The sequence below is a fragment of the Perna viridis genome, chromosome 10 (genome assembly GCF_037379345.1).
Source record: "Perna viridis isolate PV_CMFRI_1.1 ecotype Kerala chromosome 10, ASM3737934v1, whole genome shotgun sequence".
Lineage (NCBI taxonomy): Eukaryota > Metazoa > Mollusca > Bivalvia > Mytilida > Mytilidae > Perna > Perna viridis.
The window spans coordinates 22365831-22382186 of NC_142454.1; the positions used below are offsets into that span (position 1 = coordinate 22365831).

Below are 16356 nucleotides of genomic sequence, written 5' to 3' on the forward strand. Positions count from 1 at the left end.
TATGATCAATTTAAAGACATATCAAAGTAATATCATTTTTTTTTGTTTTTGTTTTTGTTTTTTTTTTTGTTTTTTTTGTTTTTTTTGTTTTTTTTTTTTTTTTTGTTAATTCTGAATTTATTACATTGTTTTACATCAAACAAACTAATAACGGAAAAATGTCAAAACATTTTGTACTTACCTTTTGCTATTTTCTCAAAGTACATGTCACTTTGAGGAACATCTATACATTCATATATTATCTCTGAGTTATCGTTAGGATATTTATAGATGTAAGATATGTTGAATTCAATCCATGTTGAACAAGAATCGTGAATTATTCCTGCAACACAAAAAGAACCATAAGACTATTCAAAGATCAATGTTTTATAGTTATTATTTGTACCCATATTTTTCTTTACATCTCGTCTACTGAAAACCACAACTGAGACCGGATTGGACCAAACACAGTTTAAAAAGAAGATATATATGGAAATTTGGTGAATATCAGCGAAATCTTACATGTTCCTTTTTAAGAAAAAAATCAAAATACAAAGTAATGGCATGAACTAAATCTTTGATGGTTTAACAATTAAAGAAGAATACCCTTTAGCGACTGGTTAAGTCACAGTCAACCTTAGGAGAAATGTTTCTTTCTAAAACGATCGTGATGTGGAATGGTATCTTCACAATGCATTAACCTAGTGAATGACATGGTTTCGATGGATAGAAAAGTGCTCAAAAAAGTTAGGTTCAGCGGGTGCGTACTGCATGACTGGAGAGCATCACTGTTTACATTTGATGTATACAAATGTTCATATTGCGCCTATTTCCCTTTTACATTTCAAGTAACACCATGGGACACAGTGTGAAACAACACAAAATCAAACTTTATAATGATGTAAATCGGATATCAGGTCCATAACAGACAACTTATTCTATTTGACACGTGACCGGAAACAATGTACTTTAATGTGAAGTCATTTCTTATCATATGTGTTAAGCAAAGGCAAACACTTGCAATTTTATCAAGTAATGATTATGGTTTCCGTAAATATTTATTGATGGCCATTTGAGTAGAGCGATTTTCCGTGTCATCACGAAAGTAAAGGAACAATTTCCTTTTTAATGTCACCTTGTCCTATAGAGTTTATTGCACCAATAAGGAAGTCGGTGATATCAAGAGCAAGAATAAAGATTTAACAAATTGCATAATTTGGATATATTTTAGTTGTTTTTTTTATATAATCAACAGGACTATTCAATGGGTACTAACAACATATTTAAGAAAGGAACAAAACTAGATAAATTCGTTACTTATATTTTATGTGATTTGGGCCACAAATTTTGCAACGAACATTAAACAAAAATAATTTATTATACAGGTCGGGGATGAACACAATTCTTTATGCTGGATTTAAGTACATACTAGTAGTCAAGGCAAATTCACCATTTGATGGGAACCACATTGTTCTACATATGGTCTTGATTTCACAAAAAGTCGTAAGTGTAAAGTTGATCGTAGGTAATGACGTCATAAACTAAAATAGGATTGTGACATTTACGACTTTTTTGTGAAACCGACACATGATTCTTCACGATTAAGAGATGATGTGATAATAAAAATAATTAAGTATCGACTTATCGATTTTAAACCCCTATCATGCTACATGTACCAGATGGATCACTTATCTCATTTTCAATCCTTATCTATTACATAACAACGCCTTAATTGTTAGATATCATAATTGATAATTTGTTTTTGATATTGACTTTACTAAGTGCAAATTCCATGCGTAACATCTGCATTTAAAGTAGTTTGACAGTTTTACAGTACTTTTCAAACTATGGTCGTTACAACGTTGAGTCCAAGTTAGTCATTGTGTTTTCAGTAGCACTCCAGATAAGAATCATACAAAATGTGATTCATGGTTAGAAAACCTGTATATTTTTTTTTATTTTTGATATTTTGTTTAAAATGTTATAGTAAACAGACATTAACATGTTCTTTTCATACAACCTTGTTTTCGGGAAATAAAAACTGTAAGGGAGATAATTCTGTAAATGACACTTAAATAAAATAGAACCTATTGGATTTTCTATGTGGATTAGTCTCCTAAGGGCAGACATATTGGAATGATTGATAACACATTTCATCATGTAGACCCACAAAACAACTTAATAACAGAAATAAAAATGTGTAGCGTTTTTTTTTATGTGTATCATATATAACAGAATGTGCATGTTTCTTACAAAGAATAATACTTAAATATATATTTATTAAATAAAGTCCTTTATAAGTGCATTATTCTGAAGATGACTTATGGTCAAATTCGAACAACAAGGTTTACAATGGCTAAGTGCATTAAGAAACCTTCAACGAAATTTGGAAATTCTTGATTCAACCGAGCGTAACAATTCAGTTTAGGCAACAGTTATATCATGGTGAGAACTTAATATTTTTCTTACTTAATTGAAATGCGAACTGTTGTAACAATATAAAGTTACTAGGTTAAAGTACACTACTGATAACGAATTTTACAGAAATTATTTTACTTCACCATATGGCTCATAAAACTTCAAAATCAGTCCACAGTTTTTTCAAACACATCTCAGATTTACTATTTTAATAGCTCACAGAAGAGACACCCCGCAGGTACACTAACTTTTTATTCTGACCTGAGTCAAGTCTATCATATATGTGCCCGAATGCTTGATGGAGAAGAAGCAACTACTATTTATAAACTAATTGCGGTTGGCGATTGCAACCACGCCTTCTCCCTCAAGAGGCTAACACGATACAACCATACTAACATATTAAAAGTAGTTTGGGTTGTAGTACAACATACAACTATGTATAAAATTTATGAAGGGGACGTACATATTTTTTTAAGTTAGGCTTTATTGATTTCTAAATCAAATCAATGAATCTGTGGGACGTGTACAACAAGCGTGATTAAAAAGTTTAAAAGTTAATTGTTGTGTTGGTCATAAATAGCGTTTGTAATTGTTAGTCATTTGAATAAAATTTTATTCAGAAATAAAACTTTCGAAATTTCGTTTCTATTATTGCGCTAAATGGCTTTTAATATTTTCATCCTTTTCACCTTGTACGAAATTAGTGCCAAAGATCAGAAATATAAGCAACTAACTCATAATCGATCAAGTTTCAGAAGATGCATCTGCCATTCTGCCATTTCATTTTTAGAAGTCCGTTATATGTTTTTGTTCCTTTAATATGTCTCGAAAATATATATATTTTTTTTTTCGAGACATATTAAAGCAACAATGTACATCATGCACATAATCATAATCTTTCAAAGAAAAAAAGGTTCACCTGCAAACACAAATTTTTTATGTGATTGTTCATCTGAAATCTCAAAAGTATCGTTATATCATAACTCCTTCCTTGATCGTGATAGGTAACAATTGTTTTGTGGCAAATCAGAATAAATTTTTCAATTTAGATATTGTCAGAATATTGTGAATTGCATAATATACCGTCCTGAGAATAGTTTTATTCATGAAATATGTATAAACAATAAAAGTGTATCCATGGTGTGAATAAGATGAAAGTAAAGCTAAATGCTTAAATGAATCAGGCTTAATTTTTAAAATTCTGTTAAAAATACTACTTAAGTCTTGTGTTTGTATAATTGAGTGTAAGTTTTTGTAAGAATAAGGCAAAATGATACAAATCAGAAACATGCAAGTTAAAACCCCGCCGAACTGACAAAATTATTTCACTGAAGGATGCTTTCTTTATTTGAAAAGACCATAATTTGATATCTACATTACTTGATTTGTTCAATATTCAATAGAATGGTAGAAAAATGAGATTTTTGACTGAGTTCAATAAAATAACCCAACGTACCCAAATTATATGGAAATATTTTCATTCTCCTTTATTTTGATCTAGTAAAATTAAACATTCAAAGTGGAGAATTTTATCATATCATGTTTCACCCACTGCCCGATTCTTACAGCGACTGATACTTAATGGCTTGTGGTATTTATATCAAATCCTTAATTAAAAATCAAAAAATAATACGAGGGCATCTGTTTACTCTTAATAATGATTTTTAATAAAAGCGGGTTAAGAACCGACGAGGCGTACACGCTTGTTGTTCTTTAAAAAAGAAGAATCAAATAAAAGAATAACATTAAGACATGACGATGTGCCCATCCCCTTTGGTCAGACATCCCCTTTTCTTATCTATGATTCCTAATCGCCTACTAAATGTTTAGATACTTAACATGATAAGAGTAATCAATGGAACCAAGGTTATGGCGGTAATCAAAAGAATGTAATCTAGGGACAAAGACCACACATGGAAAGTAGACATACACAACAGAGAACATAAAGTAACTAAAATCATACCTACAAAGTACCAAAAGTAAATGAGCAACTCGGACTCCACTAAAACTAGGTAGAATGGACCAGTTGCACCGGTAAGGTAAGCGTCGTCTGTTTTTGTCTAGAAACACCGAGTTGCTCATAAAAAGTCAAGTCCCGGGTAGACAAAAGATGAGTCTAAAAATTGCCGAAATGACTTCAAAATAAAACGAAAAGGAATTGTTAACTGATTCAGTATTAAATACAAATATACAACACACTTATAATATGACAAAGCAGTTGACTAATTTGGGAAGACCAAACAAACATTTTAACTTAACTTAAAAACAATGATATAGCAATTGTAATCATATATTGCTACATGACTTTACTAGTGTCTGGATGTTGTAGTAGGTTCATATAATTGAAACCGCGAATATCACCTATCCTGATGAGTACAGACAGAAAAGTGGAGAAAACCCACAAAATAGATGCTGCGACGATAAACAACGACTGCGTGGCCCAACGAAACTGTAATTAGTGCTATGTTCTTCATTTATGGTTACAAATGTGGTCACTATCTGTCTGGGGAGCAATAAACAAATAGACATTGCACATGTTGCATAACCTCAACGTTTTGACAAGAATTGTTACTTAATCCTGTCGCAGTTGATATGGAATTTAGAATGTCCAGCATTTAAGTATCAGACAGGAGGTGATTCATGCATGTCAAAAACCCACCAAATTCAATTTTATTTTTATTTTAGGAATAGTTACTGGTCACATAATAAGTTTTAGTTTTTCATTTGGTTTGTTGCGCTTTTAAGACAAAAATTATATAGATTGTACATGACATTTGCACTTTGCATGAGTTACTGTTCTTGATTTTGTTTGATTTGGTTGGATTTATTGGGAGATAAAGTATGCTTTTCTCAACGGTACATACAGAAATGATTATCGTTATGTGAAAACACAGCATTTGTAGACTAAAAAAGCATCGTTTGCTTGGTAGATTTTTTTCAACAGCATAAATCACTTTACCACTGGTATTGTCTGTATATTTAAGTGGTCGACTTATAAAAATCCGTTATTATTATTTTTTTTTTTTTTTTTTTTTTTTTTTTTTTTTTTTTTTGAATCTATTTACGGCTTGATTAATGAAGTATGTTTACCATCTTATGTAATGTGTCATATATACGTTGAATAGAGATAAAGATGATGAATTTTCAACCCTGCAGAATTTTTATCAGTGATTATTTGTCATAAGACTTGCAAGTTATTACACTTAGAGATGATTTTAGCAAAGACAAACACCATTCGGCAAAAAACAAGACAAGGGAAATAGACACATGATATAATCAAAATAACACATACATAAAAACAAACGTAAACAAGAAACATCAAATACTAGGAGGATTATTAGATCAGATGCATCGGTTCAGTAATTTACTGGTTCAGTATCTTATTTATTGTTCGCATGATGGTGAACTTAGTTTTCGATGGTATACCTTTTCTAGATTTCAGGACATTGTTGTTCTTGTTAATTGAAGTATTGGTAGACAAGTAAAGATATCCTGAATATGGAAACTATTTACAAAGGTAGATGACGTCATTTTATCGTAAAATCTCACGGGATTTACTTTGTTCTTTGACTATTCATCGTTTAAGTCACGATGACTTAAATTTCAAATCAACAAACTTAATATATGGATTAGAATGCAACTTGTGTAGTTTAGTATATGTCGGAGAAACGCAATGAACGATAAAAGAAAAGAATGTGCGGTCATCGTTCGGGAATTATCACCACCTAATTCCCGACAGTTTATCAACACTTTAATCAACAAGATAATTCAATCCTCTCTATGAAAGTTCGTATTTTAGAAAAAAAAATTACCATCCTACGAACAGTCCCGTTCTAAGTAAAAACTATCGTAGGGAAAGAGAGGAGTACTGCAATACCTTACGGATGCAATGACAACATCAAAAGTATAGGAAACCTTTCAAGCCAATATAACAATAGCATAAAAGTGATGAATTTATTTGACAAAAATCTAAGACGGGAAAGGAGTCATGGCCATCGCCACTATACGTCACCTAAGTTACATGATGTCTCCATAGATGGTCTCCTTCCTTTCATACAAAAAACTCTTGGACTTACAAATCAAGTCTTGACACTACTGTTTCTGACCCCACCTCACCATTATACAGACTTGTTTCCACAGACTTTTTAAACCAGTTTGTGTAAAAAGTAAAGATGAAGAAAAACGATCATTTCTTCCACTACCGTTTGTCAACAAAGGTATAGATGCAACTAATTTGGCTAACATCTTCCATCACAAAAACGTTACCAACAAAATTCCGCCATATTACAAAGACAAATCCATACCAATTATATCATATTCCTATACTTAACCCATTGCATCCAAAATTTTCAATTATAAAAATGTATTGCAGAACCTCGAGATTGAGGTCTTCAAGGCTAAACCACCTGACTGTTCTTGCAAAAGTTCTCCATTCAAATATGGTCCTTCTGGTCACGTCGTTACTGGAGATTTAACCATCATCGAAAACGAATCTCTGCGTAATATCATTATTTAAGGTCCCAAGTACCGTGAACCACGCTCCAAAAATTGGAATTATAACTTTAAAGTTCTTATGGATGCCGTCGAGGACTATGCAAGGAAATGGATAAAACGAGAACAAGAAGACATAGATTCTCTGTCAGAGTGATTAAAGGCCGTGAGGACGAATGAAAGTTTTATGTAGGTCAGTCAATGAGTGCCAAGGCAAACATCAGTTTTCAAAGACCCCGATGTAGCAAAAACATTGTCTACTATATATGAAAATATGTTGTCGTATCAGCAGACAAAGCCCAAAACAACATTGTTTTTGCCTGCATCCAATGTTTATAACCAGAGATAGACGTAGAAAATTATAGAAGTAATAAGTCCTATATTGCTACCACACTCTCCAAAGAAGAGATTGTAAAAAACCATAAATCTGTGCTATCCTCTTTTGGTCTCTCTACCAAAGACGATGATTGTGATTTACCGTCTATGTACTGGATTCCTAAACTCCACAAGAATGCATATAAACAACGTTTCATAGCTGGATCTGCAAAATGTACCACCAAACCTCTTTCAAAACTTTTAACTTCTATACTCACAACTGTCAAAGAGGGTCTGCAGTCCTACCATAACACTTGTTACTCCCGTAGTGATATTAATTCAATGTGGATCCTGCAAAAGTCGAAAGATTTTTGGAGACTATCAATTCAAGACTAAAATCTGAATATAATAACATTAAAACCTTTTTCTACACTGTATACTTCTATTCCACATACTCGGTTAAAATCCCGACTTAAAAACATTATATATCATATACCAAATCATCTTCCAAATATTCAGAGGAAGATTTTACAAAATGCTGGAATTTTTAATCGACAACATATTTGTCTAGTGTGGTGGACGTGTTTTTCAACAAATGGTCGGCATTCAAATGGGAACAAATTGTGCTCCTTTACTTACTGACCTATCCCTTTATTCTTATGAGGCTGACTTCATAGCTGATCTGATCCGAAAGAAAGAATATCGTTTGACTAGATCCTTTGATCTCAGTTTCCGCTATATGGATGACGTATTATCTTTAAACAATCCTAATTTCGGGGATTGAATACATCGCATCTATCCTAAAGAACTTGAGATAAAGGATACTACGGACACTGAGAAGTGATCCTCATATCTTGACCTACACTTAGAAATCGATGGTAAAGGAAAACTATTGACCAAACTTTACGACAAACGTGATGACTTATCATTCAGAATTGTCCACTTCCCTTTCATCTGTGGCAACATCCCTTCAGCACCTGCGTATGGAGTGTTCATATCACAACTCATACGTTATGCTAGAGCTTGCCGAAACTACTTTTTGTATCGCGCTAGAACTCTAACAAATAGGCTTCTGGAACAGGGTTATGTTGCTACAAGACTGAAGTCATCACTACAGAAGTTTTATGGTCGTCATCATGAACTTGTGGATCGTAATGGTGTATCCATATGCACCATGAAAACTGATTTATTCAACGGGACATAGTTTTCCTTTCCTCGTTTGTCTACCCCGGACTTGACTTTTTATGATCAACTCGGCGGGCGTTTCTAGAAAAACAGAGGTCGCTTTCTCTACCGATGCACCTGGTCCATGCTTCCAGTTTTCAGTTGAGTCCGAGTTGCTCATTTGCTTTTGTTCTTTTGTAGGTTTGATTTTAGTTACTTTATGTTCTTTGTTGTGTTTATCTGTTTTCCATGTCTGGTCTTTGTCCCTGGATTACATTCTTTTGATTACCGCTATAACCTTGGTTCCCTTGATTACTCTTAAATTCGTAACCATTGAAATTTAATACCAATGGGTCATATGAGTTTAACCTGTCTTAAACAAAAATACAAGACAAATAGTTCTCATAGTATAAACAGTGTAGTTATTCATTGTTCATTTTTCATATATATTTTCATCATTTACACCAGAAAACTCAAAGAAAGCTTAGAAGCATAATCATATTAAATCACAACAGGCAGTGTCTGCATATCGTCCTGACACACTTTATTATACATTAACTTCATTTGTGGCGTTAACATAAAGATTCCATAAGCCCGATGGAATCGTCTGATAACATAATATTTAATGCCATTATTCGGATAGAGGACCAAGCAGATGAAGCCACAGTGTCCCATATAAAAAGCAGTCAGTTAAAATGTTTAATAACATTCAAACTTCCGTTGGTACAGGTTTTACTTTTTTTATTAAACAAAGTGCATCAGTATAATGACGTTTTAAATATGACACTATTTATATTTCTTTTTTTATTAAAAAAAAAATTTACAAACTTTTACAAAACATTCAATTGGTCCGTTATTATTTTGTAATCAAATCAAATTAATCCCTGTCAATACTTATGCAAAAATAATCTTAATGAGAAGCTTTAAACAAATGTACCGTACAACTCACTCACGAATGCTACAATCGGACTCTGCAGTATTAACATTGAAAAATATCATGCAGGGAGTTAAATTTATTTCCATTAGCAATTAATTTAAGGTAAACATCAAACTAGCGCAATTTATACATACACAAAGAAGACTCATACTTTAACATGAGACTTTAAAAACGTTGCCTTTAACATGATTTTTATCGCAAACTTTTTATAACATTCCTATAGTGTTAACACTGGTTATGTTTTTGGTGTGTCTGATATTTTCAAATAGTTTCCCTAATTGTACATATATATAAACCGTTGTTCAAAGTCATTGTACAGACAATTTTAGAATATTATGTCATCAAGACTCGAATTTACTGTCAGCGACCTGAAAGTACAGAACACAAATTCTGAACATGATTTGTCTAAATGAGGAAAACCAACCTGCTTATTCCTTGATAAATATTTTATCGCGTAAATGCAAATAGTTTCGCTAACTTATTTGTTCCTTGTAACACTTAAAGGGTGTTATACCTAAATTTTGTGGGTAGTTGTCTTAAATTGATTATTTAATTTATTTGAATTTCCCTTAACTACTGTTTCAATTCAGCTTAAAAGTGTAATGGAATTTCAGTCTTGTTCTAATTCCAATATTGAAAAGTGTTTATTACTACCTAAATTGGAGTTTTTGTTCGCCAAAGAAAATACCAATTAGTGAATCCGATAATTCGTTCTTTATAGGAACAATCAGCATGAATACTTGCTGAGCTCATCTAGTATCTGTATCAGAGCTTTCCAATGAAGTGTAAACTTGTATAATGTTACATTCTCGTACCCGGAAGTTCAGGAAAGTAAGCTCAATAATTTACCTGTTGAAACAAGGAATATCTACAAAGTCCATTAAAAAGAGATAAAAAGGCTCCTTATCGAACTTTGAAACAAACAAAATTAATGAATAAATGCTCTTAAAATCAACTCCTTAAACATTTTTTTTGTGTAAGCCGAAATTCAATATTATTTTTTTCGGTCGTTTTTTTTCATACGTATCTGTGTTATTTCTTATGGTAAATGCTGTTTTTGTCTTGTGTTACTCGTAATGCTAAATTCTCTTGAAAAGATACATTCGGTTTATGTTTTTAACCAAAATGTCATGATAGTTTAGACATGGACTTCTCGTTTAAGGTTTAAGGAATGAAAATTATGTTGTTCGAGTTTTTTTCTTTAGAGAAAATAGTTTCTTTCTCAGACCATTAAAGTACTTTGTCAACAAGTTTGGTGTGTATTCATTAACAATAAAGACATTTTCTTTTTTTTTTTTAATATTGATGACAGGTTTATCATCTATATTCTTTTACTTTCCTACCCTTTGTTGGCATTCTGTTTTTGAAGTCAAAGTTAGTGCTTGTTTTGTGACTAAGTGCTTTCGTCTATAGTGTATAAGACCAGGTGCACTTCTTGTCGAGAAGTTGAACTGTTTGATTTGAAATAACAGCCCTACGTAATAGGAGATCGGTATTAAATTAAATAAATATACCAATGATTTAAAACTGCATTCCCAAAAACTATTCAGTAGAATAAGTATTGCGACATAATGTCTCCCACGACGGTTTTAATCACAGTCGAAAAACTAATGCGACGAGTTGTCACAAAAAAAAACCTTTAAACGATTTCTATAGAAATAAATTGAAATGTTGTTACAGCGGTCTGCGATAAAGTAAGCAAGTCACGCAATGTGCTATAAATTCGTTAAATTCGAAGAAACATAAAATTATTTAACGTCATTCAGATATATTTTCTATAATTGTTAACGTCTTTAGTCACTTATCGTTCAGATAATTTTATATTGAATCGATTTATTTAAGGTAAGGTCCGATTTAGATGTTCATGTTGCTTCATTGTAACTTGAATACATTTGCGATAACGATAAAGACCCCAAAGACCAATATCGAGATTATGTACTTTAACATGGGAGATACTAAATTTGTCTAGTTGGAAAAAGATATGCAGATACTGACAGTCTTTCTCCAGAAAAGTGCATTTAAGTATTATCTTGGTACATGAAACTGACGTCATGTGCATGAAATGTCAATTAAACACAGACACAAATCTATAAGGATATATTTATCATGGCGATATCTCTTACAATTGACATTTTAAATATTTTAAAACAGCCGCAGAAATTAAAATTAACATGTGTACAAAGTTTGTATAAGACCTTGGCGCCAATTTATTAGTTCTGTACATTACGAATATCTGATCACAGTTTGTTTACCTTAAGAATGATATATTCATGGAAGTATAAATTTCTCGCTTTCTGTTATAATCAGAATTTTGTTAAAGTCAATTATCCAAGTTCCCTTACGTTGTTTAACCTACACAAACTTTGTAGCATATCATCAATAATATAATACACGAAGAGCTCAAAACAAACAAGTCTAAACCAGGGGAAAATTCATTTGCCGTATTTTATTTCAAGTTTAAAATGAAAATCAAATTGCATGTGACTTATTCTCAGTACAGTTCCAGTTAATGTTCATGTTTAATTATATAAACATAGACTTCGTTACGTATATTTTAGTCTCTTGGATTAAATTTCAATTTTTGACATATTTTTATGTGACAATGATCTTTTCTATATTTAGATCTGTACTTTTTAGTAAACTACACTTTAACCTACAACCAAACTCAACCCAATCAAATCAAATCAAGAACGATAACTCTTGCAAAGTGCTTATTTCATGTACAATCTATATAAATTTTATCTCAAAAGCGCAACACCCAAATGAAATGCTAAGACTGAAATGGTCTATGTTGTTTCTGAACAAGAAATAAAACAGAATTTGGTGGATTTTTGACATGCATAAATCACCCTCTGTTTGATTTTCATAAAGACTGATACTTAACAGTTCGATACCTTACGTCTACGGTTTACAGTTAGAACTATTTATCAAAGACAAAACATGAACCTATTCAATTGTTTGTTTTCGATCACAGACTTAACAATAAAAATATAAACAGTACACGCATCAACCAAAACAAAACCAGAATCCTTAAAAACGCAAAAAGGCCCATTAATATATTTTCCACTTGACAATGATTCTTATGCTAAATGGAGTATTTATTTCACGGAAACCTCACAGCTGTAAAGTTTTGTCTCCCAGGCGAGTCAGTCTATTGCTTTGTTTCAAAGCTTAAGATATTGAGAGTTTGACAGCCTAGGTGAAAGGTGTCTGAGTATTGAATCGCTTATATGGTGTAATATTTCCATTCACACTATAACCGTCCAACATTTTATCATGCACAACGGCTACATTTTTCAGGGTGTGAACTCCGTTTTTACCCATTGCCTGTCTCTCGTACTTATTATCCAATATGAATATAATATTATAAATATATTGAAACAGTTTTATTGTATTTAATAATATATATATGGATACATGAAATATGGACGATGATGCATTTGTCAGTCCAAATACTGTATCCATAAATTTCGTTTACTCGCCTTAATTTCTTTTTTTATTTTCGAATTTATTAAGAACAAAGGCGTTAGTCAGACATGGTTGCAAAATCGCCACTCTCTATTTACATTACCAAAGCAAAGTTCTTTGTTAATGGTAGCAACTTTCCAAATCTTTAGCACCATAGCAAATTATTTTATAAAATAACAATGTCATTTTCTTTTTCTTATTGTCATAGTAAAGATTACATTGTGTAACAACATTTTTGCTTCCTATATTATAACAGCAAAGCAAATGTATATTGTGCAACAAACATCATTCACAACCGCATGCAATCACAGAAAATCAAACTGCTGACTTCATGAGCTTTTTTATGAGCTTTCAAGATTATTACATCGCAATAAGACCCTATAATCGATTTCAAAAGTCCAAAATCATTATTTTAAAGTACAAGAAATTAAAGCAATATCTTAGAATTACATCAAATATTGGCAAAGAATCGACTAAAAGCAGAAGGAGCCTATTAAATGTCTACAAACATCCTAAGGCTGTCTTCTGGTCCATTTACTCCAATTGTTACTCTACCATGTGAACTCGTATCGTTTGGTGAAACATTTTCCATTTGGTTAATGAAAAAGAAGTGAGGAAATGCCATGAATAGATCGGTATTGTAATAAAATGGTAGAAAAGGACTACCATATTTCTTGGTATTTGATTTTTATGCCTTCTGTTTAAACATGTTTATCTTTGTATCAATCAATCAAAACATGCATACATTGTATAATCATTACAAATTTTCCGCATTAAATCAGGTTTCTTACTAAGTCTGGACAAATAAAATTTAAATATTACTGGTCATGTGACAAGTCTTCCCACTTTAAAAAATAACATACAGATCTGATGTTCAACACCCTGAACAGTAAGCTTTTACGGCGTCTGAGGCTTGATAGCTTTATTCAAGGCATTGACCTTGCACAAAATAATTTTTATCTTAATTGAAAACAGTTACAGACCTCAGTCAACTTTTAAAAGAATTTCATTACGTCAGTGTGTATGTTTAAATGGAATGAGAACTTTTTTTGTTATTTTTTGTGTGCTAAACTATTTGTTTTGATAGTTTACTTTATTCAAGGTGTGTATGTGTGTGTGACGATTTTGGTTCTTTGTTTTGTGTTTTGTTTTTTTGTGTGTGTTTTTGTTTGTTTGTGTTTTAAGGGGTTTTTTTGTGTGTGTTTGTTTTGTTTTGTATTTTGTTTGTTTCTTTGTTTTGTGTGTTTTTTTTTTTTTTTTATTATTATTACAACAAAGCAAATTTTCTAAAAATCGGTTAAAAGAATTTGTTTATTGTTCTTTATTACACGTTTATTTACATTTACAAGAAAATCGCAATAAAATATCATCTTCAAAATAGATGAAAGTACTCGCCCTACAATATGAGAACAGAATTCCGTTCTACGCGAATATAAGCTGTTCCCTGTTTTCCTACTTATCCTTGCCCTTGTCACGAAATATATTGCTAATTCGCTCACCAGATTATATTTTACACCTATGAAATGTGCACGAAACATGGCATATAGATACAACAGTTTTTTATACTTAAATAAATCTGGACGCTGGTATTTGACAAATTGTGCTGATATTGAAAATTTAGTATTTGTTTTACACTTAAACTATCTTATACTTAACAAAAATGCAAATTTTCTGAAAATCGGTTGATAGAACATTTTTTTTTCTTCAAAATTTGAAGTGGCATCAGCTGATAAAGTGAGACATATTGCCCTAATACCCCCATCTTCTTAAAAAAAAGAAAGTATTCTAAACGTGGTTGATCAATGTCTCTCCTACAGTTTTTTATAAAAATACAATGATGACTTTGAAAAAAGTATTTTAAAGTTCTGTTGTTGCTTTGAAGGGTAACAGTATAATTGTCCACTGGCAATTTATATATCGTATCATTCTTCATTTATCAAGTCATCTGTGTATTGAACTTTGAGATATTCTATCATATAATGCGTTAAAAATAATCTTTGAACGATATTGTTCTACGCACTTCAAAGGTCGATGAGATGAAATGGTCACATTTTTCACTCTTATGTATTTTCCTGTTATTTAAGAATAAGTCCTGATTACACAATTTAGAAAAAAAAAGTTAATGGAAGTATGTTTTGGTTAACCTAATATATTGTCGAAACATTTCATGGTGTCTTACATTTCTTATATTAAAGTTTATATGTAATTGTATTTTATTCCCTATGACATTGTAAACGTAGATCGTCTCGGTTTCATTTTTTTTTTAAGTTTAGGCCTTACGATCTAAGTCGTGGCGTATAATTGAATATTTTCTGTGAAATAAAAGTAGGAATTTTTACACTCGGGCTTTCCTGTCTAAAAAGTAATCACAGGAGCCAAGATTCTAGCGGAAATCAAAAGAATTTAATACAGGGACATAGACCAAACAACAAAGAACATAAAGTAACTAAAATAATACATACAATGTAACAAAAATGAATGAACTCGGACTGCACTAAAAACTGGGAGCATGGACCAGGTGTACCGGTAGGGTAAACGTCCTCTGTTTTTCTAGAAACACCCACGGGGTTGCTGATAAAAAGTTCAGTCCGGGGTAGACGGAAGGGGAAAAGAAAACTATGACACGTTGAACAAATCAGTTTTCATGGTGCGGATGAAAAGATCGTAACGATCCACGAGTTCATGACAACGACCATAAAACTTTTGTAGTGATGACTTCAATCTTGTAGCGACATAACCCCGTTCCAGAAGCCTAATTGTTAGAAGTCTAGGCGATACAAAAAGTCTGCGTAGTTGCCAAGCTTTGGTATAATATATGAGTTGATATGAAAACTCCATACGCAGGTGCTGAAGGGATGTTGCCCCTGATGAAAGGAAAGTTGACAATTCTGAATGAAGAGTCTTTACTTTGTCCTAAAGTTTGGTCGATAGTTTTTCGTTATCATCAATCTCTAATTGTAGGACAAGATATGAGGCTGACTTCACAACGTCTTTCTTTTGTGACGTTGTCTTCTATATGTCACTGATATTTGGACGACTACAAAACCGCAAAACACAAGAACTTGATAAAATTTTTTGTAGAAAATCTATAAAATACAGAGGATTATCAATTGGTTATTCATGAATACTCGTGCATTGAACAATATCCACACACTCATTAACTCATGACTTTATGCGAGGTACAGTCGCACCATTATCCTATAATTCCTCCTTTCTGTAGTTGGTCACTAGTCGATCGAACACAATCGGTAATATGCAATTCTAATACAATAATATAGATGGTAACGCAGGTTAATGATAATCATAATTTAATTCTGTGTTTTCCCTGACCTACCTACAATGTTTTAATGTAAACAAAACCAGTCATGATCCCCTTACAAAAGACCTTATCCATAGTACTAACGAATCTTGATTAATAAAATACTTATTTTCACAGAAAATCAATGTTTTATATACATAGCAAGATATCATTTTCAAGGCGACTGGAAGTTTGTGTCAAATTGCACCGGAGGCTTTAACTTCGATACACGAATCGTGAATCTACGCAATTACTCTTCTTTTTTTGTACCAGTGAAAACATTAAA

At 32.0% G+C, this 16356-nt stretch overlaps 1 protein-coding gene across 2 annotated transcripts in view; it reads right to left on the minus strand.

Annotated features, from left to right (window-relative positions):
- LOC148604985 (glutamate receptor ionotropic, kainate 3-like) overlaps positions 1-16356 on the minus strand; it is a 58529-nt gene that overhangs the window by 24972 nt on the left and 17201 nt on the right. For both annotated transcript variants that reach the window (XM_088550810.1, XM_088550811.1), the window contains exon 2: positions 182-322. In XM_088550810.1, the coding sequence (XP_088406936.1) occupies positions 182-322 (141 nt within the window). The remainder of the gene's footprint in view (positions 1-181; positions 323-16356) is intronic.